The 22541-nt window shown below is 56.2% G+C and overlaps 2 protein-coding genes across 7 annotated transcripts in view; both read right to left on the bottom strand.

Moving 5' to 3' along the window:
- Nucleotides 1–411: 411 nt before the first annotated feature.
- Nucleotides 412–14263, bottom strand: ZBTB47 (zinc finger and BTB domain containing 47). Of its 3 annotated transcripts, none has more exons than XM_055281227.2 (6): nt 14104–14263; nt 8157–9713; nt 6355–6502; nt 4862–4977; nt 4052–4268; nt 412–3756 (listed from the first exon to the last, which is right to left on the bottom strand). In XM_055281227.2, exons 2-6 carry the CDS (start codon nt 9630–9632, stop codon nt 3395–3397), a joined length of 2319 nt encoding a protein of 772 aa, XP_055137202.2. In that variant the 5' UTR covers nt 9633–9713; nt 14104–14263; the 3' UTR covers nt 412–3394. The 3 variants fall into 3 exon arrangements, with proteins under 3 accessions (XP_055137202.2, XP_055137201.2, XP_055137200.2); XM_055281226.2 differs by lacking the exon at nt 14104–14263 and adding an exon at nt 13292–13483 and having other exon boundaries at nt 4052–4196; XM_055281225.2 differs by lacking the exon at nt 14104–14263 and adding an exon at nt 13292–13480.
- A 4955-nt stretch (nt 14264–19218) lies between these two features.
- NKTR (natural killer cell triggering receptor) overlaps nt 19219–22541 on the bottom strand; it is a 49249-nt gene continuing 45926 nt past the window's right edge. For all 4 annotated transcript variants that reach the window (XM_055281221.2, XM_055281220.2, XM_055281218.2 and 1 more), the window contains one exon: nt 19219–22049. In XM_055281221.2, coding sequence (XP_055137196.2) covers nt 21962–22049 — 88 coding nt within the window. In that variant the 3' untranslated portion in view covers nt 19219–21961. The remainder of the gene's footprint in view (nt 22050–22541) is intronic.

Raw genomic sequence — 22541 nt, forward strand, 5'->3', positions numbered from 1 at the left:
TTGTCTTCCCAGGTGCGTGAGTCAGCATCTCTGTTATCTGGCCCCTTCTGACCTCCCCTGCCTGCCGAGGGAGGGATGAGTCCATACTGCTCATCACAGCATCCCCAGGGCTCAGCACATAAGTGGGAGCACCAGTCCCTGCTGTCCCGGAGCTCCTGTGGCTTCATGTCTGGTGCTCATGGGAAACCACACCTGCACAGGTCCTGGCCTCCTGTGGCCATTGCCTTCAGGACCTCTCTTCTTTCATGCCCCTCTGCATCTGACCCAAGACCCACCTATTTGCCCATCCCCCATCCCCCACTGCTGCCCTTGCCCCAGCTCCTGACTCTGGGTGGTCCCCAAAGCCCAGCCCCTTGCTCTGGTCCAAGAGTCAAGGCAGGCCAAGTGCAAAGAAGAGGCTGGGCCAAGGGACACGAGTTGTACTGACTTTATTCCCCTTCACTCTTCTCACTCGCATGCCTGCTGTGCCCCATGCTCTGGGGCTGTGGGGTGCCTGTACACAAGCAGTTGTCAGTGGTCTCAGCACATGCCTGGGCATGGCCATTCTGCCACTACCAAGCCCTCTGTGAAGGGCACCGTGGAGACTATGGCAGCATAAGCCACGGTCAAAGGCTCCCAGAACTGTGGCCACAGAGCTTGAGTTCATCACTCTAGCCACCCATCACCAGCCAGCCTGAGACCAGAGAGCCCCAAGGAGCTGGGGAGGGGGCAGACCCAGACTCCAGGCCTGAGTTCCAGCCAAACAGGCTGAGAAGTCCAGATGGACGGTGGGACCCCCACAGATCTCCTTGGAAGGGGATGATCCTGCGTCCCCCTTCCCCCAGCCCTGGGAAGTGAGTATGGTGCCCCAGTCTCCTCATTCTGACATCTGGAGGGCACATTGTTTTTTTGTTTTTGTTTTTTTTAAATAAAAGGAGATGTGAAAGCTAGTAAAACAGGAACCCCTATCCATACTGGAACTGCTGAGGTGCCATTATTGCTTCTGGCCTTGTGGTCTGGCCGGAAAGGAGCCCCCACCAACAATGGCCCAAGTGAAGAGAGTGCTTAGCACCAGGGACACAGGCTCCTATCCCCAGTGGGGCAGGGGCCTCCCAGGAGAGGGGTTGGTTGTGCCCACCTAGAGCTCCCGTGACCGTCTTGACCAGTTGCTGGCCAGCTGTCTGGACCCCTCACCGGATCCCAGAGGGGAAGTGTACAAGAACAGGAAACCCATGTCCCAGGACAGGGTTTCATCGCCAGCTCCCCACCACTCTCTGACCTCTGCTTGTCAGTATGGCCTGACAGGTCTCAGCCTGGCCAGGGCCACTCAGGCCCGCTTAGGCTGTAGTGGGGCCAGCAGGTGATGACACCACCAGTTCCTGTGGGAGACCCTGGTGCCAGTGATGGGGGTTGGAAACCCATGGAGGTCCCTGCCTACAGCCCACTGGGAGAGATCAACTTTTTTTGGGAAAATGTGAGCCAGCTCCAAAGAGCTACCAGGCACTGGGACCAGAGGTTAGAAATAGCAACAGGGAGCGGGGGGACCCTGAGGACATCACGGAAGCCCAAAGATCAAGGAGTGCAAGGAAGAAAAAGAGCTACAGTAAAGCAGGAGCCTGGAGTCCCCAGCCTTGGGGTGGGGGGCCTGACCAGAAACCTTCCTCCTCGGGGAGGGGCGAACCTTCTCTCCCCTAGGACAGCAGGGGCGCCCGAGCGTATGTCTACAGCTCCAACATCAATTGGGCAAGGAAGCTGCTGGCACTGTCCCCTCCAAGCCCAGAGAACAACCAGGGTGGTGTGGCTTGGATTATAAATCCTCAGATCACTTGGGCACCTTGGGCCTGCCCAAATCTGTACAGAATAAAGTGCTTCATTTATTGATGATTAAAATGTCCCCAGCTCCCTGCCCCAGTGCCATGGGCCTCACAAGGAGGTCAGAGGGGTTCAGTCCCCCTAACCATTACCCCGGGGCCCAAGCCTCTTCCCACTCCAGCCATGCTGGGAAGGCAATAGTGTCGGGGAGTGGTGGGGGTTTAAGGTGCAAAGAGTATAACAAACAAAATTGTATAAACACAATAGGAAAGAGCTTAACTAGGAAACGTAGCTTATGGAACCTTCCTCCCCATATTAAAGGCAGGAATAAAGACATTAAATGACAACAAAAAAGGGTTTCCTATTAGTGCTAGCCTCATGGGGGCAAGCAATTGGGTCTAGGCTGCACCTCCCCAGTCCCCCTAATCCTCCCAGGGGCCTGAACATGCAGGCTCCTTTACCGGCAGTGCAATGGGCACCCCACCCACCGGTGCAGAGGCCCAGGAGGGACGAGGTTGCTGGAGCCAGCCAGGGACAGGTTGTGGCAGGGCCTAGAGGGAGGATAAGGCCTAGAGCGGGCCTTTGGGGGAGCAGAGATGGACACAGCCACACTTGTTCCTTCTGGTGTGGGATATATGGCCAGAGTAGCTGGTGAGGAACTGGGGTGCTCTGTGAGCAGCCGCCCTGCCCCTGCCCCACTAATAGCACCTTGAAACCCTACCAACACTGTCCAAGCCTCATCCTAGGACTCTGTCCCCGAAGCTGGTGCTGCCAGTCAGCCTGTCTGCCCACCGAGGGTCTGGCTCACAGTGCTGTGAGGCACAGCAGCTTCTGGGGACATCTCCGGGACTCAGGACCCTTGGTGCCACCTGGTGCAGGTCAGGGATCCCTGGGCCTGCTGGCAGCGGAGTGGATGGGGAAGGCAAGTCCCTGGGGTCCAGCCCCTGCCTGCCCCGCTCCACACAGTGCAGCACTGGTCTGCAGTCTCTGCACCTCGCCAACCTCCACCCCCACAACGCTCACCCGGGTCCAGTCTCAGGCCCTGCCTCAGTGCTTGCGGCTCTCAGACTGGGTCTACAACTCATCAAGGGTTGCGGGGGTGGCACGCCAACTTCTCCCCAAACCCTCCAAGATGAGGAAGCAAACTAGGGGCATAGAGGACATGGTGATAGGCTGCTGAGGCTGACCCAGGCTCCACCTGGCCAACCCCTCTGGCACAGGCCTTGGCAGAGAGACTGGCCACACCTGCTGCCCAGGCCCCTTTCTTTCTGCTGTAGACCCCCAGCACCCCCCTCACCTGGAGGGGGGTGCTGCAAATAGTTTCTTTTTCCTTCACTTCCAAAAAAAAAAAAAAAAAAGTAAAGGCTTCAAGGAGTCACAGAAAGGGGGGGCACTTGGGAGTGAGATGCCCTCCACCAGCTCTGGGGGCTGCCAGCCTGCACACCCCTCATCGTCGGGGCCTCAGGCAGGGCACCTCCATCCACTTCTGGAGGTGGAGCAGGGCCCAGGCCCGCACTGCTGTGCTCCCGGGGAAGGCAGTGGGTCCCTCCTGGAGTGGGCCCTGACTCCAGGCCCCAGCAGGTGCACGGGTGCAGCTCGGCAGCTAGTTGTTGGCGTTCATCCTCCCGCCAGGGCTGGCAGTGGTGGGGAAGAGCGGAGGGGGTGGCGGCAGGTGGGGCGGGGGCGGCAGGGTCTGGGGCAGCCCCGGGAGCAGGGGTAGTGCGTGCGCCTGGGGCTGGGTTGGGGGCAGGCCTGGGGCAGCAGGGGCGCCGTCGCCGGCCAGGGGGTGGCTGACGCGGAAGCACTTCTCCTTGTGGGCCTTGAGCATGTTGGAGAAGCGGAAGCGCTGGCCACACACGTCGCATGGGTACGGCTTCTCGCCCGTGTGCGTGCGCCGGTGCCGCTTCATGTTGGGCCGGCTGGTGAAGCTCTTGCCACAGATCTCGCAGATGTACGGCTTCTCTCCTGAGGGTTGGGGGTGGGCAGCAGGGCGTCAGTGAGGGGTCGCCACACCCCAGTCTGGGGCCAGCCTCCGTCTCCCATGGAGCCATAGTGAGACGCAGCACTGGTGCTCTCAGATCTTCCCCGACCCTGGGGCATTTTGTGCTAGCCTCACCCAACCCTGGGAGGCAGGAAGGATGGGTAAACGGAGGCCCAGACTTGAGAAGGGGTGTGGCCAAGATTATTCCAGGTGTCCTGAGCGGGGCTGAGAAGGGGTCCCAGGCCCGGCATGGAGCCCTGTCCCCAGGGGCAGCCGCACCTGTGTGGGTCTTCATGTGCTCATCGAAGTACTGCTTCATGTTGAAGTCCTTGCCGCACCATTGGCACATGAACTGCTTGTGGCCAATGTGGATGCTCATGTGTGACCGCAGCTGGTACTTGTACTGGAAGCGCTCATTGCAGTTCTGGGGGTGGGGTTTGGGGGTGAGGCCCAGGCACAGAGCAGAAGAGCAGCCTTTGTGGAGGGAACAGCTCCCCTGTGGCCACAGGGCCAAGGAGGGACACACTCAGGGGCTCCTGGGCAAGGAGATGGGGATGTGAGGGCAAGCCGAGGTGCATCTGTGTGGGCAGTACATGGGCACAAGAGGAGAGGCCACAAGCACCCCAGGCTTAGGTGGGGAATGGGGGTCGGAAGTGGGAAAAAGCCAGAGAGTAGAGGGAACCCCATGCTTAAGGCATGAGGTCCCTCATCCTTCCTTCTGATCAGATGCCCAGCCCCTGCCCCTACCTCCCCACCTGCAGCTCTGTTGTCTCATCTGAGCTCCAGGCCTAGGATGCTCATGAATCCGCTTCCCCAGAAAGCCTGCTCCTGGGGCTGCAGCCCACACACACTTCCCACCCTGAGTGTGTGGGGCTGGGCTGGGGAAGGAAGGGCAGGATGGGGGTGGGCCAGAGAAGAGTAGGGGCTGGGTGGGAGTGGGAGGCAGGGGCCGCAGACCTCAGAGGGTGGGCCTCTCTTTCTGGACCCTACATTCCACCCCCTAGCCCTGTTTTTCAGCAGCTGCTCTCCCTGATTCCTGCCCCTCCCAGGTGGCCCCTCGGGCAGGCCAGGCAGGAGATGGAAGCTCACCTCACATCTGAACGGCTTCTCCCCTGAGTGCTGCAGTGAGTGCACCTTGAGGGACATGCTGCGCTTGAAGGACTTTCCGCAGGTCTCGCAGGTGAAGGGCATGTCCTTGGTGTGGGCTACGAGGTGGGCACCAGGGCCATCATGTCTTACGGGCCTGCCCAAGCACCCCGACATTGGGCCCAGACCCTGCCTCCTGGGGCAGCCCTGTGCCACCACCCTTCCCTGGAACTGGCCTTATACCCTGTCCCGGGACCTGTGCTGATTCCCAGGAGAGGCCCCCTGCCTCCATGGCTGGATCTCCTATCCGCTCTGAAGGTCTGCCTCAGACATGCCGGGGCTCTGTGGTTCTTTAGCCTCTGGTCAAGGGAAGTGGCCAAGGCTGCCTTGCCCCCAAAGCTTCAGGGAAGGATGGAAGGACCCTGGGTGGACCTGGCTTCAGCTCAAATCCTGGCCCGACCACTGGCTTCCCGCTCAGTCTCTCTGGGCCTCAGCTTCCTCTCCTATAAAAAGGGACTCATAGTGGTCCTGAGCTTCAGGGGTGGTGGCCTTTATAGGGGACATATGCAGAAAGGTCCTGGCCTCGGGCCCTAGCCAACAGTCTGGAGGAAGTTAGCTGCACTCCTCCCAGCACCCGTGGGTAGGTGAGGACCAACAAACTCTTCAAGGATCTGGTAGGTGGCCACTGGAGACAGAAGGCTCCCCTCCAAGCTCACAAACACCAGTCCTGGTTTACCCAGCATGCTCCTGGCTGAGAACTAGGCCGCAGGGTCCCAGCTTCCAGTCAGTTCACGCTGGAGGGCCCCCAGCACTGTCCCACGGAGAAAGGGATTAGGACCTGGCCAGGGGCTCACTGTCCACCTTGGCTACCCCTCCCCCTCAAGGCCCAGACTTGGAGTGGGCAAGGCAGGCAGGGCTGTAGGGACATGAGACTCTGCCAGGCCCACATACAGCGGGTGGGCAGCCTTGCCTGGGGCAGTGGAGTGGCCAAAACACACACTTGGGGGACCTCCTTACTGTGTCCAGGCATGAACCCTGAGGGGAGGCTGCATTCAGAGAGGCCTGAAGCCCTATGAGGACCAGAAGGTAAGAAAGAATCAGAGGCACAGCTATCATCAAACTGACACAGGGCCTGTACCAGCCCATGCAGTACTTTGTATAATTAGGAAAAGATTCCTTTCCCTGGGTGGACACAAGCCCATGCCAGGATGCACAGCCTGGTTAGCAGTGTGTCAGCTTGATTCCGGTTCCCACCTGCCATCTTGTCCAGGCACCCTTGTGCAATGTGCAGCCTGCCCAACTGTACATGCCAGCCCTGGCCCCAGAGCCTGTCCAGGCTACACCTGCCACTGGAACCAACCTCCCTGGGCCTCCCAGCTGAGAGGGGCCTCCTCACCCCTTCACATTGCCCTTGGATGTGAAGTCTTTCCCATCCACCAGCCAGAAACTGGTCCATCTCTATCCTCCGGCTCCATCCCCCTGTGGCCCAGACTTACCAACCATGTGCTTACGCACGTGGGCCATGGTGTAGAACTTCTTCTCACAGATCTCGCATGAGAACTTCTTCTCTGCGTAGCCGTGCACAATCTTGTTATGCTCATGGAGGGACCAAAGCTTCTTGAAAGCTTTGCCGCATGTCACACACTGCAGAATAAGAGGACTTGAGGCCCTGGGTGCTGAGTCCCCAGGGCCTTGGACTTGGGCAAGCTACTGCCCCCGTCTGGCCTCAGTTTTCCCACTTGAAATATGCTGGAGGGCCCTTGATGCCAACAGCCAGCCAGCTCTGATGTTTCTAAGGTTGGGGATGAAAACTCCTTAAACACCCCCAAACACACAGCCTGGGGTCCTCCTTCATCCTTGAGTTAACTAGGGTCAGGGGCTACCTCCTCCAGGAAATTCCCCCCTCTGGGCTCATTTCAACAAGGGCTTCCAAAGGCGTCATCCTTTGTCTGTCTATAGAGGTAAGGCAGACAACTAGCTGAAGGGCCGCCTCTGGTATGGAGGCTACACACAGAGATAACAGGTCTCACAGAGTGAGCCATTATCACCGCTGCCTCCTCCTGCTGGGACCTGTGCCATGACACCATGGATATCCCCTAGAGGATGAGTCCCAGAGGTGTTGGCTGAGGAGGACAGCAGGAGGCTCAAGGTCCCATCAGGCACAGAGAGTGGTGGGGGATCTTGGGGACCATATCCCCCAACTTGTTCTCCTGGACCCTTGTCCTGCCCATCTATGCAGGATACCCCACAGGGATGGAGGCTAGGCCAAGGCTTGGGCAGAAATTGGTCAGGGTACCCAGGTTGGATGGGGCAGAAGCTTCTTTCTCCTTCAGGGGGGAGACTCAGGTGTGCAGCAGTTAGAGCATCAAAGGGCAGCCCAGCAGGTGGGCAAGTAGGCACAGGTACATAAGGGTGGGGCAGGATACCAGGTGACCCCCGGGTAACACTTTCTCCACAGGGCACTGCAATTAGCAATTAGCACAGGCAATTAGCACCCACCTACCTGCTACCTTTCCCCCTTCTCCTGGGCCAGAAGAGGTGAAAACCACCCGTGGGAGCCTGGCTGGCCCTGTGCCACCCCACCCTGAGAAGCGAGGCTGGCACAAACAGACTCAGGCTGGCTCAAGACCCAGCAGCCAGCTCAGCTCCCCTGCTTACCCCAGCAGCCTCTGCTCTTCCCAAATTTCTCACCCAATCCCTTTTTCCCAGGCCCATGAGAGCTGGCATCCCCAAAGAGCTGAAAGTAGGGGCTGCCTCCTGCTGGGCTGCCCCCTACTCTGTACAGCACTTTTGTGGGAAGTGGAGGATGGCATCCCTCTGGGCAAACCCCTCCTCCCATCGTGTGCTCATGTGCTGCAGTGCACAACCTGTGAAACTATACACAGTGGCCCTGCTGGCCTTCCTACAGCCCCAGTGTTTGTTAAAACCCCGTTGGACTCATCCCACCCAGAGTGGGCTGTCTTCTGGCCTTGTCTGCTCAGACAACTCTCCACTCATCCTCCCAAGTCCATGTGTCCCCTTTGTCCCTCTGGCCAAGGGTACGGTTTGTTCCAATCCTCTGCACATCTCTTCATGCCCCCAACTCTATCCACCTCTCCCAGGAAGCTAGGCTTGATGTTATCCCTGAGCTCTAACCATCCTGAAAACTGGGCCTGGGCCAGCCTGTCTGGGGGCTAAGTCTGGTCTCCGCGGACCACCTAGGTAATGCAGTCAGCAAGACACTGGGTGCCCAGAGCCCAGTTCTGGCCTAGCCCCACCTGGACAGCCTCTGCCCTGCCCCCAGCCACGTGAGGCCCACCTGGATGTTGCGCTCGCAGTCCGTCTGCCTGTGCAGCAGCAGCTCGCTCTCCAGCAGGAAGCGCTTGCCGCACTGGTCGCAGATCTGCATGCGGCTGTGGGTCACATTCATGTGTTTCTCCAGGTACCAGCGGTTGTTGAAAACTCGTGGGCACTTCTGGCATGGATGGTGCTGCTTCTCCTCCAGCTTCACCTTGGCCCCCAGCCCATCAGTGGCTGGTGGCCCTCGGGCCGATGCAGAGGCCACTCCAGGGGGTGGCTTTGGCCTCTTCCCACCCCGCCGCCCAGCTTCTTCAGGTTCAGGGGTACCCCGGCGCCGGGCATTCTCCCGGGACCGTGTGGCCATGTGACTGTAGGAAGGGGGGTCTCCCCGGCTGCCTTGGCTTCCCCGTGGCCCCTGCTTGCCCCCAGCCTCCCCCTCCTCCCCCTCCTCCTCCTCAGAGCTCTCTTGATCCTGCTCACTAGGCCCTTCCTCCTCTTCCTCCTCCTCTTCCTCCTCCTGCTCACTGTGCCCGTCCTCCTCCTCCTCTTCCTCTTCTCCCTGACTGCCACCCTCTTCCTCCTCCTCCTCCTCCTCCCGTCCACTGCCACCACCTTCCTCTTCCTCCTCTTCCTCCTCCTCCTCCTCGTCGTCCTCCTCCTCCTCATCCGAGTGTCTCTGCAGCCCGTCCTCCCGGCCCAGAACCATGGTGGCCGGGCTTGGCCCGGCACCTGGCTTCCCCTCTGGCCCCGTGGACACGTGCAGGGTCTGGTTGTTGAGGTTCACCTCCACGATGATCTGGGACTGCTCCCTGCGGCTGTAGGTGCCGGAACCCCCAAGCTCTTCCTCCAACTCTTCTCCACCCTCCAGCTTGCACAAGCTGGCCGGGGGCCCACCGGCCTCCTCGACACCACCCTCCTTCTCCTCCTTAAAGAAGGGCTGGGCTGGCCCAATGGTGGCAGGCACTGTGCCACCAGCAGTCCCTGCCCCGTCCTCAACACGCACCGAGTAAGGGTCAGGGCCCTCTCGGGCGTAGATCTTGGGCAGGCCTGGGGTGTCGGCCTCCTGCTTGATGTCACAGTAGTAGGGTGGCGCAGCTGGAGTGCAGCTGGCAGCCGGCTGGGCCAGGGCCACAGTGCCCGGACCTGGTGGGCCTAGAGAGCGGGCGTCCAGCAGCTCTTGGCAGGACGCAGCGATGTCAGCCATCTGCAGCAATGAGGCGGCGCTGAGCACCTCGTGGACGTTGGCCGCGTTGACCAGCAGCTTGGATGTATAGATGAAGTTGAGGATCTGCTGCAGGCCCCCAGGTGCCAGTGCCTCCAGGGACAGCTCCACACGCTGCAGCTGCTTGTTCTGGGTGAAGAGTGAGTGGAAGAACTGGCTGTAGGCGGCTAGCACACCCTTGTGTGCCGGAAAGACGCTGCGCTGGGGCACCAGCACCAAGTCCACGTCACAGAGGTCAGGCTGGAAGAGGCGCTGCTCGTTCAGGCGGCCCATCAAGCAGGCAAAGTGCAGCGCCACATCCTCCACCAGCGAGAACTCAGCCGCCGGGGAGTCAGTTGTCTTCTCAACCAGCAACTGCGGGGACAGAGGGCACAGGAGTGGGTGAAGGCCAGTGGGCCCCTGCCCGCCCTTCCCCCAGCACCACTCCCAGCATTGCCGGCCATCCAGGAGGCAGCCCATCACTCGTGGCTCCACTTTACAGCAACAGAGCCGAAGATCTAGCAAGGAAGGGATTCAAGCCTGAGTGAGCTGCCGTCAGAGCTCAGGCTCCACTCGTGACCCTCTGAGGCTGAAGATCAGGTCCTGTCACTTTTCTGGGCCTCTGGGTCGTCTCCTGGGAAATGGGAAAAGTCATCCCAGGAAGGGAAAGGGAAGGAAAGGGGATGAAAGAGAGACCACAGTGACCAACCATCCAGGTTTGCCAGGGACCGGGGCATTTTCTGGGGTGCAGGGCTTTCAGTGCTAGAACCAGGACCATCGCAGGCACACCGGGACCAGGTGGTCACCCCAGGAGGGCCACAGGCATTCCTTCAGCATTTCCTCAGCCCCATGGATTCTCCCCACATATTCACTCACACATACCAATATAAGAAAGCTTGCCCAGCCTCAAACACCTCAAGAACAGAAGCCGGGCTCACTGCTCACTGCCCGGCCTCTGGCTACAGAATCCAAGGGGTAGCACCTGAGGGAACCCTTCATTGCAACAGCCATGTGGCTGCTGCAGAAGTTGAAACCTGTGAAGAAATCCAGGCTCAGGCCCCCAACTCTGGTCCTGCTGTACTGCCTGGTGAGGTCCACTCATCACAGCCAGGGCTTGGGCCAGGCTGCCCCCAACCCCTGCCTACAGCCTCAGGCCTATCCCCCAGCAGCTCTCTCTCACTCAGGGGCTCTGCAGGGGTGGAAGGACACAGCTGTGGAAACTGCCTACCATGCTTGCAGGCAGGAGGCCCCCAAGGCCTTCCCCAGACCCTTTTCCCTGTAGACCCCCAGACCCCAGGTCAGGTATGGTCCATGTCCACAGGCTCTGGGAAAGCCCTGCCTCAGAGGCCACACCATCTGGGGCTTCCAGAGCCCTAGGGGAGGTCCTCAAAGTCTGATGGGTCAGACTATCAGGCCCGTGGGCCACATCCAGCACCTGTGAATTGCCTGGAATAGAGGCCAACTCAGTCACCCCCGGCTCTACAACAGCAGCCTCCCCAAAAGGTGGGTAGCACAGACAGGCAGCCTGCCCAGTCCCTGCACCAGGACCATCGCACAGTGATGTGCAGATGTTCAGTTAATATCCACCAACCACCAGCTCGGCTGGACCAACACCACTGGTTCCAGGTTCTGGCTCTCCTCAGGGCCTGCCCAACCAGGTCTGAGCCTCCTGCATTAGGGAGGTACCTTGCCACAATATTTTCATGGCCACAAAACCATCAGCTCCATAGCTGTCAGTGCCTCCACATCCTTGGGGACCCTGGGATGAATCCTGGCCCCATCCATCCACAGCCTACCCACCCACCCCCACCATGCCAGGCCTTCCATCGCCAAGACAGCAGTGGGTAGGCTGGGACTGGGCAGGGGTGGTGGTGGTTGAGCTCCACTTCTCAGTCACCTGAATGAGAAACCTACCCTGGGCCTCAGGAGGAGCCTGCCTGAGCCACCAGGGGCCACCTGTCTCCAGGCCTGCCCTGGGGCCTGCCCCCTACACCCAGCGGCCAGGGCAGCAGCCATCCTGTGCTCCCTCACATCCCAGTCTGGCCAGGCCCCTGGCCAAGGCTACCATCTTCCTTGAGTTCTCCACTACATCCCTTACCCCAGCCAAGAAGCCATCCATCTGCCCCTCTGTCCCAGGCTGTCCAGGCCTGGCCAACCTAACTGGGATGTGGCACCAAGCCCCTCCCATCTCCCTCCTCTGACTCATTCTGATTCATCTTCTGGGACCAACCCCTACTACACAGATGGAGAAACCGAGGCTCAGAATGAGAGGGTTCTACAGTCCAGAGCCCCTGGACTCCCAGCTCTGCTAAGACCACCCCTTCCTTGCTAGACTCCACATGGCTGGATTTCTGAGCCTTTAATGACTTAAAAAGTGAGAACATCCCTCCACCTGGAGACCAGCCGTGCTTCCCCACACCCACCACTACCCCCTCTACCTGCTCCCTCCTCCCTAGAGCCACTGCACCTGCAGGTCAGCGAAGGATCAGGGTACAACTTGGGTTGCAACAGGGTCTCCTTAGGGCCTCCAGGGGCCAAAGAGCGGCAGGAGAAGTGGCTTGGATAAGGGCTTGCCAAAGCCAGGCCTGTTGGGGGAAGTCCACCCCAGGCAACAGAGCCCCGGATCTCTCTGCTCTCCCTTTATGAAATGCCCTCCACTGCCCACCTGTGCCCACCTGCCACAGGGAAAGGGCAACCTTCCCATGTGCACTTTGGCCTCTCGGCCAAATGAGGCCTGACTTTGGCCCTCTGGCCTCTCAGCAGGAAAGGAGGGGAGTGCTGCCTCAAACACTCCGTTGCTAAGGTAGTACCCTCAGCCAAGGCAGCACCATCCTTGGCCCTTGGGGGGCCCTAAACCTCACGACCTGATTGGACTCTCTTGACTGGGCACAGAGATACTGCCCGAGTCCACAATTGGCAGCCCCTCAGCAGGGTTCAGCCACCCCTGTGTCTGGCCCCTCCCACAAAATGCCCACCAGCTGTGCTGGCCTCCACAGCCAGATGTGCTGGTTCCTGGAAGCAATGGGTGCCCCTCCCCATCCGGCTATGCCAGCTGCAGTCCAGGTCACTCCAGCCTAGCTAAGATGCAGGACCAGGGAGGTGGGCAGGCACTCTGGTTGCCAGGGGGTTTCATGCCCTCAAACCCTTGCCCCAAGTCCGGCTGGGGATTGGCCAGGTGCCAGATCTCTCTCCAGGCTGCTCACCCAAGTCAGAGCCTTCTACACCTGAGGGGTACCTTGCCTCCCTGATGAGAAGCCTCATCTCTCTGCCCTGCCTCAGAGCCTCCCTGGAAGGCCCCATGATGAAACCTAGGGAGTCCATCTGCGCCCCCCTCGCATGTCAATTCTTTCTACACTGGGCAGCAGTGGGTGGGCCCAGACTGAGCAAGGGGGCACAGGCTCATGACCTCTAGGCTCCTCCTTTTGGTGAGGGAGTGTCCATGCCAGCCTCCTCTGTGCACACACCTCCCCTCTTTCCCTTGGAAATAGACCCAGAGAGGGCGGGGGATCTGCCCAAGGTCACACAGGAGTTGGTACCGGAGCTATGGGTGTCCTCCCACACCCCCTTGGCCCGGGTCATCCCGAATCCCCAGGCAGGGCGTCTCCAGCGCCCACGTGGCCAAAGGCCCAGGCGGGAATCCGACTCCCTCTTCCCCCCATTACCCAGCCCGAGGGCGGCGCCGTCCGGACACAGGGCAGCGCCCCCCTTCGCCGGTGCCTAGTAAGACCTCAGCCTCGCGCGCCGGCGCCCCCACCCCAGGAATTTAACCCCCTCCCCACCGAGAGCAGCGCCACAGCGCCGCAATCCCGGCCCGCGGGACCCAGCAGATGGAGCCAGGAGACCGGGGGAGGGGGGAAGACCCCTCCAGCCCCCGAGCCTGCGGGCCGTGTGCCTGGGAGGTCAGAGCTGGCAGGTGGGCGGATAAGCGGGGGGACAGGCAGGGCCCTGCGTACCATGGTGCCGTGGCGCTGGGGGCTCACAGGGCCCCGCGGGATCGCGCTGCCCCCGGCGGCCAGGCCGGGGCCGCTCCATGAAGCGCCGCGCTGGGGGCCGCCCCCGCGCAGGGCCCCGCGACCATGGCCCCCGGGGGCGCGGCCGGGCAGGCGGAGGCGCAGGGCCGCGGCGAGTCCAGCGCCGAGCAGCTGCGGCCCCAGAGCCTCGGGCGCGGCGGGCGGGGGGCGCGGGGCGCCGATTGGAGCCCGCGCGTCAGCTGGGGCCGCCGTCTGGACGCTTAAAGGGCCAGGCCGCCTGCGTGCCGGCGGGGGGCGCGGACACGCGTGATGTGCGCGGTCCCCGTGCAGCCCGCCCTGCCGCAGGCTGCCCTCCACCCCCAGCCCCAGCTCCAGCCCCCAGCCCGTCCCCACAGCTCATATCCGAGCAGATAGACCCCGGCCCCACCCTCCCGTGCTGAGCCTCCTTTCTGCCGGGAAGTTCGTCCGGGAGTCAAACATCGGTGCCCTCCGGTTGCGCCACGGAAGGGGAGCCAGGATAGGAAGCTGCCGTGAAATCAGGAAGCTGAGCGCGCCGGGCCCCGGATTCGATCAGAAAAGGCTTCCACCCGCTCCCCTGAGCGATCCCACGCTGAGGGACTGAACCCCGCACCCCAGCCGCGCTCACCACCCCCACCCTCTCGCCTGGGCTGCTCTGACCTGGGGGTGAGTCTGGGGTCCCCAACTGGTCCAGTCCCCCATCCCTGTCCCAGGGCGGCGCAGGGCTCATTTTGCTCTGTGCCTCCAGGACTTGGCTCCAGTGGACCCATACCTACCTGGCGGCCTCATGCTGCCACCCAGGGCAGGAGATTTAAAACCCAGGACTACAACTGCAGCGATCAAATCTCTAAGGTGACTGGCCCAGGACCAGGAGACAGAGGGACCAGAGGAGTAGGGACCAGAGGCCCAGGCCCCACTGTGCCCCTCTAGCCGTGTGACCTGACCACTGCTGAATGGCCCCCCTGCTCAGCCTCTGCTGGGGAGATGCAGCCAGGCTTGTGGAATGCTGCTCTGGCATGGACACCCGTGGGGGCAGGGGGCTGGCTCTGTTGGCAGGAGGCTGTAAAGGAACACCGCCAGGCTGAGCAGGCAGCAGGGTGGGGACCACGGGGCACTAGACCTGGCAAGGTCTGGATGGTGACTGGGCCACCATTGTAGAGAGGCCTCTGTGGGCATCCCCTACTCCTACCCCAAGCTGACTACTGCCCATCCTGGGTCACTCTCATGTTGCCCCCATCCTGATATTCCGCACCCCTCCCCACATATGTGCGCTTGTGTTTACATACAAGTCCATGTCCAGCTGCAGCAGTATCTCCTGGGTATGTTGCCCTACTCATGAGTGGGCAGGAACTCTGGCGCTGGCTCAGGGTGACTTGGTTCTAGGTGCCAGAGGAGAAATGGAGGAGAGACCAGGGTCTTAGGCAGGTGCCATGAAACAGCCTGATGGTCTGTCCCATAAGATTGCAAGGGCCTCCTCCCCCACCCGCACTCTCTGCCAGAATACAGAGGGCCTCAGGATTAAGGCTATCCCAGAGCTAGGGAGAAAATGTCTCAGGGGCCAAACCTGGGGCATCTGGAAGCCCCTGGCAGCTGCTGCAGACATCCTGCACCTGCATGGGTGCACAGACAGGTGGCCCAGCTCCCAGAGGCCCCAAGTTAAGGCCAGGCCAGAGCAGCTTACATGCTTCTGACCAGCTAGCCCCCTGAGGGCTGCCTTCTGCCTCTTCCTCCCAGCCCACTTCCTCATCTGACTCACAGTGGATCCTAGCACTGGCCCAGGAGGTAGTAAGGGAGGGGCTGTGTGCCCATTGGTTGGATAAGGACTCTGAGGCTCAGAGCAGGACAAATCACTCAGGCATCAGCATCAGGAGCCAGGGTAAAGGGAGGTGGGGAGAGGGGACCCCTCCACAGGCTGGAAGAAGCCTGGCAGAGAGAGTTGCATGGGACATTGCTAGGCCCACTGCCAAGCCAAAGTTTGACAGAGGGTGTGGCCAGCGTGACTGAGGTAGTGATGCTGGCCCTATGGGGCCTTGTTGGGGCCTTAGCTCCAGCAGTCAAGCTGCAGGAAGGGCTGGAGGTTGGGTGAGAAGGGAGGGGACGGGTGGTGGGGAGGCATTCAGTCTCCTTGAAGGCCTCGGCTGTTCCCCTCTTGCTTCTCTGGCCTGCAACTCATCGGCTGGAGAGTCCCAGGGCAGAGCCTGAGCTCTGTGAGCAGCTGTGGGCACCTGGCAACACTGGACCTGGCAGGAAGGAGTGGTTTGAAGAGCTGTCTGGTGGGCCCAGAGGGCTGCTTAGAGCTGAGGCTTGAACTTAAACATTAACTAGAGCAATGAGGGAGTGAAAGGGCTTTCCAGACAGAAAGCCTGCAAAGACCAGGAGGTGGAGACGATTTAGCACCTGCAGGGAACTAGAGGGGATTTGGTGTAGTGGAGTCAAGATTCCTGTCGATCAGGAGTTGTCTGGTCGGTGGGAGTGAACAGGTGGAGCTAGGCAGAGGCAGAATTTCTCCCTTGGTCCTGATGAGGGGCATGCAGTAGGAGCTTCACTTCAGGGAGGTCAAGGCAGGCTTTCTGGAGGGAGGGACTGAGTTATTGGGGAGTTGACTCCTAGGCCAGAAATGCATGCCCCAGGGGTGAGTCAGGAGTCTGGAGACGCTCACCCAGCAAGGGCAGAGCTTAGTGATCCTTCACATATTTGGGATTGGGTCCTGGCAAGGTCAGCAAAGCTATGCCCCTGCCTCTAGAAGACAGCTCATGGGTTTTCTCTCAATTTCCCTAAGTATCTACCCTCAGTGCTGGAGTGTCCCCAGGCTTGGTTGGGGAAACCTGATTCAACCCCACTGAAGTTAGAAAGAACAGCCCAGGTTGTGGGTATGCATATGTGTGTGGGAGCAATGCAGGGCTGAGTCAGCCCGGAGGGCATGGAGCTGTGTGTAGCTGAGCCTGGGGAAGAGGGAGAGCAGAGTGGGCAATGCCAGAAAAATACAGGCACTGCAACTCAACTCGCACAGCATGGGGCCAGTGGGGTGGCAGGGAAGTTCAAAGCTACCCACTAGGCGCTGACCCAAAGCCCAGAGCTCTTGCAGGGTGGGAAAACATGAATTCCCTGGGTGTGGGGTGGGTTAAGGGTGGAGGTTACACCTGAATTCTGCCTCCACCGAACCCAGCACTAATAGGCTACAGCTGCCCTGGGTTGGGGGCCTCATGCAAACCAGTAGGTTGCCTGGTTCTCTCACAGCATAAACATCATGGCTTTGGCGTTTCAGGTCTCTCTTGCAGCTTCTAGGATCCTCTCCTGCCCTGTTGCTTCTAGGGGCCTTGGGCCACTCCCTAGTGATTGAACCTGGCTCCACACATGAACCCTTTGGGACTCCTTCACTTCTCCTAGAGGCACCACCTCAGGGGCCACCACCTCTGAACCACTGATGTATGCTTGGTTTTCTAAACATTTAATACACCACAGTTCTAGGAGGAGGAATCCCTAGCATCCATTTTTCAGATGAGCTGAATTATAGAGGTCAAAGCAAATTGTCCTCCTTCCGGTTACCCAACTGGGAAGTGGCAGAGAACTTGAACCCAAGCAGCCTGGTTCTGGCCCAGAGTCCTTAACGACTGTACCGTAGAATAGGTGCTCATAGAAGTGCCCCTGCTTCTTCAAAATAAAATCAAATTAGGCTGGAGGCATTGAGGTCAGTGGGGACTCTTTTCCGGCTTTCTCTGGGAACCTGGCCTGATGGGAGATTTTAGTTGCTAGAGGTCCTAGGTGACCAGAGGCTGAAGTGCCAGCCTATACACCCAACCCCTGTGGGCCAGGTTCACTGGGAGGCAGACTCGTCTGCAGGCTGTGAAGGGATGAGCACCCCTGGTTGTCTATCGTATCTGAGTGTGCCAGTCATATATACCCTCTTTCAGGGTTTATGAGCCATAGGAGGCCCAGGATCAGGGCTCAAGATGCAGAATGCAGGTGTTTGTCCTGAGACCTCAGGTCACTCCATTTGTTGTTTCTCAGACAGGGTCTTGCTTTGTTGCCCAAGCTGGGCAGAGATGCAGTCATGGCTCACTGTAGTCTACACCTCCTAGGCTCAAGTGATCCTCCCACTTCAGCCCTCTGAGTAGCTGGAACTACAGGTGTGCATCACCATGCCCAGCTGCTTTTTTGTTCTGTTTTTGTCTTGATAGTCTTGCTATGTTGTCCAGACTGGTCTTGAACTCTTGGCCTCAAGCAATCCTCCTGCCTTGGCCTCCTAGAGCACTAGAAATACAGGTGGCCACTCCTCCTTTTACCCTGATGTCCTCATGGCTCTGGGCTGAAGAGATGCAACCCTCTCCAAGCTAGCCTGGGTTCTGCAGGCTGTGAAGCTCAGCTCAATCTAGGGAGCTGGAGCTTGATGGGCTATAGTAAGTGGTGGGTCTGGGGTCTCCAACAGGCAGCAGGCCCACCCGGGGCCTTCTGATTCACAGTGAGGAGTGGAGGCAGCAGCAAGGGAGCACTACCTCTACCTTGTACTGAAACTTTGAAAGAAAACAGAGCACTAAAGCCTCCTAGCCCTGTGTGTATGTGGCCAGGGCAGGCTCTCCTTGCCTTGCACTTATCAGGCCCTGACAAGCTTCCCAGTCTGTCCTGAGATGAACAAGTGTTCTTTCAGGGTACCCAACGTCCTCCCCTGACACCTCTGGGCTCCTGAGGGGCCTTTACTACATCAAAGAACTTCTCCCTGCTGTCTTCCCAGCTCATTCTACCACAACGCCCTCATGGGCCTGCAGGCTCTCGCCTCACTGTGGGGAACAGCAGAGTTGATTCTGTTCCAAAAACCAGAGTTCTCTGGAAATCTGAACCCAGCCCCTTTCACCTTGTGAGGCGTGGCTTCCACATCCTTTCACCTGACCACATTAGTTTGCAACACTCCTTCAAGGCTCAGCATTTGCCTTGAAAAAGTGAGTAGAGCCTTTTTTTTTTTCTTCAGTAGAGATGGGATTTCACCATGTTGGCCAGGCTGGTCTCAAACTCCTGACCTCAAGTGATCCACCCACCTTAGCCTCCCAAAGTGTTGGGATTACAGGCGTGAGCCACCACGCCTGGCCACCTCCCGTCTCTTCTAAACAGTGATGCCCAGTTAGTGTCCATAATCTCTTGCAAGAGGGGCATTTTCCTTGAATTACCTTCCCACCTATTTAATGCCCAGCGAATTCAGAAGAGTCAAGACCAAAGTCCTTGGCACATTTTCCCCCCGATATTGCCCAACTATCAAGCTTACCACTATCAGAACTTGATCCTGAGTTTTCTTTACATTTTAAAGGAATGCATCCAGATCTGACAAATTTCAGGAGTTGCCCAACTAAGGAGTCCACTGTTAACTCAGTTTAAAAACTGAGTATCTGCAGTGAGAAGTTAACTACAATGTTACGTTGTATTCACTAAGAAAATACACATTCCTTTCAGTTCTGAGGAGACAAAAGTTAATTGTACTTCCCCTGCAAATTCTTATGTGTATGCTAAAAATATCACCATGAATGTTTTCTCTGGGAGTGACATGTGCTGCACTGCCGTTAGGGAGGGAAATGTAGAGGCTGTAGGTAAATGGACTGTCTCTAGGCAGAAACTCACAGATGGGATGTGACATATTCCTCCCTCAGCAAAGACATCTTTATGCAGGTCACTTTAACTGGATGACAACAAAGTGTAGAGGAAATCTGGAGTTTCCAGGGGAGGAAGATCAAACTTCATTAATGCTTACCTGTGTAGGTTAAAATCTCTGCCTGACATTCTCTCTAGCTCCACCTCCTACACCCACCACTAACGCTCAGCTAGGAGAAGAAAAGGAGCTGCCAAAGGAGATGAGGTGTCTTCACTGGCTGGGTCAGCAGAAAGATGAAACATGCACAGACTCAGACTTAGACTAAGTATATATTTTAATTTCTACAAGGTCCCCTTTCAAGTTTTAGGGAAATTTAACTGAAGTGTATACAAATTAGACATTGCTAGTATGTACAAACGTATTTTATACAGTTTTTGAATGATACTAGCTATTTGCAATAACAGGATGTTACAAAAACAGTCCAATAATGCATTTCCTATTAAGAAGCACAATACACAACATAATTCAATTTTATTAAAAAATAACTTCAAAATACAGAACAATCCCCTTTAGGAAGAAAAGCTATTTCTGTAGTTCACTCTGTCAGTAAACACACAAGTTGAACGCTGCAGCAGAGGGCTGTCCTTTTCCATGGAGAAAAGAAATGAGGCTTCTAGGGCCTATCTTGTCTGGATAAAATTCCACCTATAGCTGAGAGGGGCAGTTATTGCCTGTGGTAGACAGAATTTGAAAATACCCTTCTCCCTTTCAGTGAGCTAATCTCCGGAACCCGTGAATATGATGAGATGAGATAGTACTCCTGCAATTATGTTCTATTGCACAATTGATCTTAAAATATATCTGTGGGCTTGAGCTAATCATATGCCCCTAAAACAGAGGAGGACAGGAGAGAGATATGAAGCATGAGAAAGAGCAGGAAGGCTGGTTTGAAGCTGGAGGGGACCACATAAGAAGGAATGCAGGCAGCCTTGAGGTGAGAGAGGGGCCCCCAGCTGAGAGCCAGCAAAGAACTGAATTCCACCAACAACCTGAATGAACTTAGAAGCAGATTCTTCCCCAGAGCCTCCATGAAGGAATGTTGTCCTGCCAACCCTTATTTCAGCCTTGTAAGACCCTGAGCAGAGAATCCAGCCACACTGTGCCAGACTCATGAGCTAAGAACTGCTATGGGTGTTGTTTTTTAAACTGCTAAATTTGGGGTAATTTGTCACACAGCAATAGAAAACTAATACACTGCCCAAGGGTAACTTTTCTTAACCTAATTACATTTGGCAGTTTCTGCTTGGGTTTTGAATGTATTTTTTTTCCTGCTGACTAGTAGTAATATTCTCCTTTGCAGGCAACCTTTGGAAACCTTTAATATAAATCATACTGTTTTGTATTCAGTATCCAGTATTGTTTGTTTGGCCTAAGTCCTGTTTTCTAATGTACTTCTATCGACCTGGCAAACAACTGACCACCTTACCCTGTTTTCATACCTTCTTTGGGTGATAGTTTTAATACATTCAAGGGCACCCTCCCTCCACCAAGGGTTGTCAGCTCCCTCCAACTGAGGGCTCTTTTCCACTTCCCAAACACACCAGACAAGGCCTGTGGAAAGGTGGTGCTGAGTTCTACATCAGGCAACCAATATGAATTTCTTCTGCATAACTGGATTAAACTGGCACTAAGGTGATTAAGTACACTTGGGGAACAAATTCAAAGTAAAGATTTAAAAAAAAACCACACACACACTAGTTTTCACAGGTCCAATTATTTTTGGAGGAACCACCCAAAGCCATGAAAATATATAATTTACGCTATACCCTCTATCCCTCTTCCCCTGTCTCTTGTACCTGGGTCAGGTCATGCAAGGCTTTGAGTCAGCTGCAGGTCACAGTGGAAACAGGAAAAACATGCTGGTTACAACAGTTCAGCTGCTGTTGTGGTAATATCCTGTACTTGAAAGACTTGAAAGGAAAGCCCTGCAAAATGTCTCCAGGATGGTGGCAGTTAGATTTTTGATGTTACTTTTGAAGTCCATTCTTCACTCTTCCAGAGGCACACACACGCAGTAGACTTGAGTGGCCAGTATCTCCTAACTGCCAATCCTGCCTGCTCCAGGGGACCCCAACCCACATCTGTACTTGAGAGAAGCCCCCCAAATAGTCAAAGTGAAGACAGCTCAGAATAAACCATTTTTGGTGCCAGTGATTTTTTTTGAATTTCATTTTTCTCTTTTATGGTATTTTAATATATGACATATAAGAGTAATGCTTAAAGACGCACCAAAAATTACCAAGCACCAAAGCATGAAGTAGAATTGTTTTTATAACCTAAACTTCTGATCGGTATTGATTAAAAAGAACATAAAATAGTTAAGTCCTCAGAGACAGTGCAGGTATTTATAGTTAAGGCTGATTGATTCTTCCTAACCTTGCCCACAAGCCTGAAGTAATACAGACTGTGTGGGATGTATGATGACCACTTTCCTAATCCTGTGAAGTATCAAAGAAGTTAGGAATGAATTAAGAACCCCAGAGCCACTGCCTTATACTCCTGGTTACCAACAGTATCAATTCTGGGTGGTTTGTTTTTAGAGCACATATGTACAAGACTCTATGTAATCAGTATATAAATATTTGGCCGCCTTTAACAGTTCTCCTTCACAGTTCTATGCTTGGCAGCATATATGCTAAAACTGGAAAAACAGGCAAAAAGAATCTGTATTCTAAGGGATACGTGAGATAGAGTGAAATAGACTTAAAATAATATTGCAAATTATACATAGATAAATTTCACGATTTCTTGATTCAAGAAAATGAAGTTCATTTCCATAGTTGGCTACTGTAAAATGTGGCATAAAAATATTTTTAGGAGACATATCTATATTTTAAAATCTTCTCCCCACATGTAAATGAACCAGTAACAATTAAGAAGTGTCTATTTTTGAAATTCATCTCTGACATTGAAATAGAACAACAGACTGTCGTTAAGTTTCTTAAGCTTTTAAGTTGCCAGATATTTACAAATAAGATATAATTTGTATCTGGACGTTTTCAACTATATCTGCTGCTCTCACTGGGGCTCCGGTGATGAGAGTAACTTCGGTCACTTTCACTGTCAGAGCCATAAGATCTACAACTCCTGTAATAACAAAACAAAATAAATAAAAACCTTGTAACTATAAAATCTTTGAATTCCTCTTATAGCTTCTTTTTTATGAGTGGCTTGAAAACACTATTGATGTTTTCAAGCCACTCACATAACTGATGCACTATTGATGCAGCATAGCACAGAGGTAGGGTACTGACTATGGCAACACCATGGACTTTTCTTTTTCTTTTTGAGATGGAGTTTTGCTCTTTTTGCCCAGGTTGGAGTGCAATGGCATGCTCTCAACTCACTGCAACCTCCACCTCCCGGGTTCAAGTGATTCTCCTGCCTCAGCCTCCCTAGTAGCTGGAATTACAGGTGCCCACCACCACACCCAGCTAATTTTTTGTATTTAGTAGAGACGGGGGTTTCACTATGTTGGCCAGGCTGGTCTTGAACTCCTGACCTCAGACGATCCACCCGCCTCAGCCTCCCAAAGTGCTGGGATTAAAGGCGTGAGCCACCGTGCCCGACTCACACTAT

Source organism: Symphalangus syndactylus, chromosome 1 (assembly GCF_028878055.3).
Source record: "Symphalangus syndactylus isolate Jambi chromosome 1, NHGRI_mSymSyn1-v2.1_pri, whole genome shotgun sequence".
Classification (NCBI taxonomy): Eukaryota; Metazoa; Chordata; class Mammalia; order Primates; family Hylobatidae; genus Symphalangus; species Symphalangus syndactylus.

Bases quoted from the DNA above. Each gene is read 5' to 3' on its own strand.
- ZBTB47 (XM_055281225.2), bottom strand. The intron at 6,503-8,156 runs GTGGGCCTCACG...CTTATTCTGCAG, and splicing joins ACTGCGAGCGCAACATCCAG to TGTGTGACATGCGGCAAAGC. The intron at 3,757-4,051 runs GTGCGGCTGCCC...CCCAACCCTCAG, and splicing joins GCACATGAAGACCCACACAG to GAGAGAAGCCGTACATCTGC.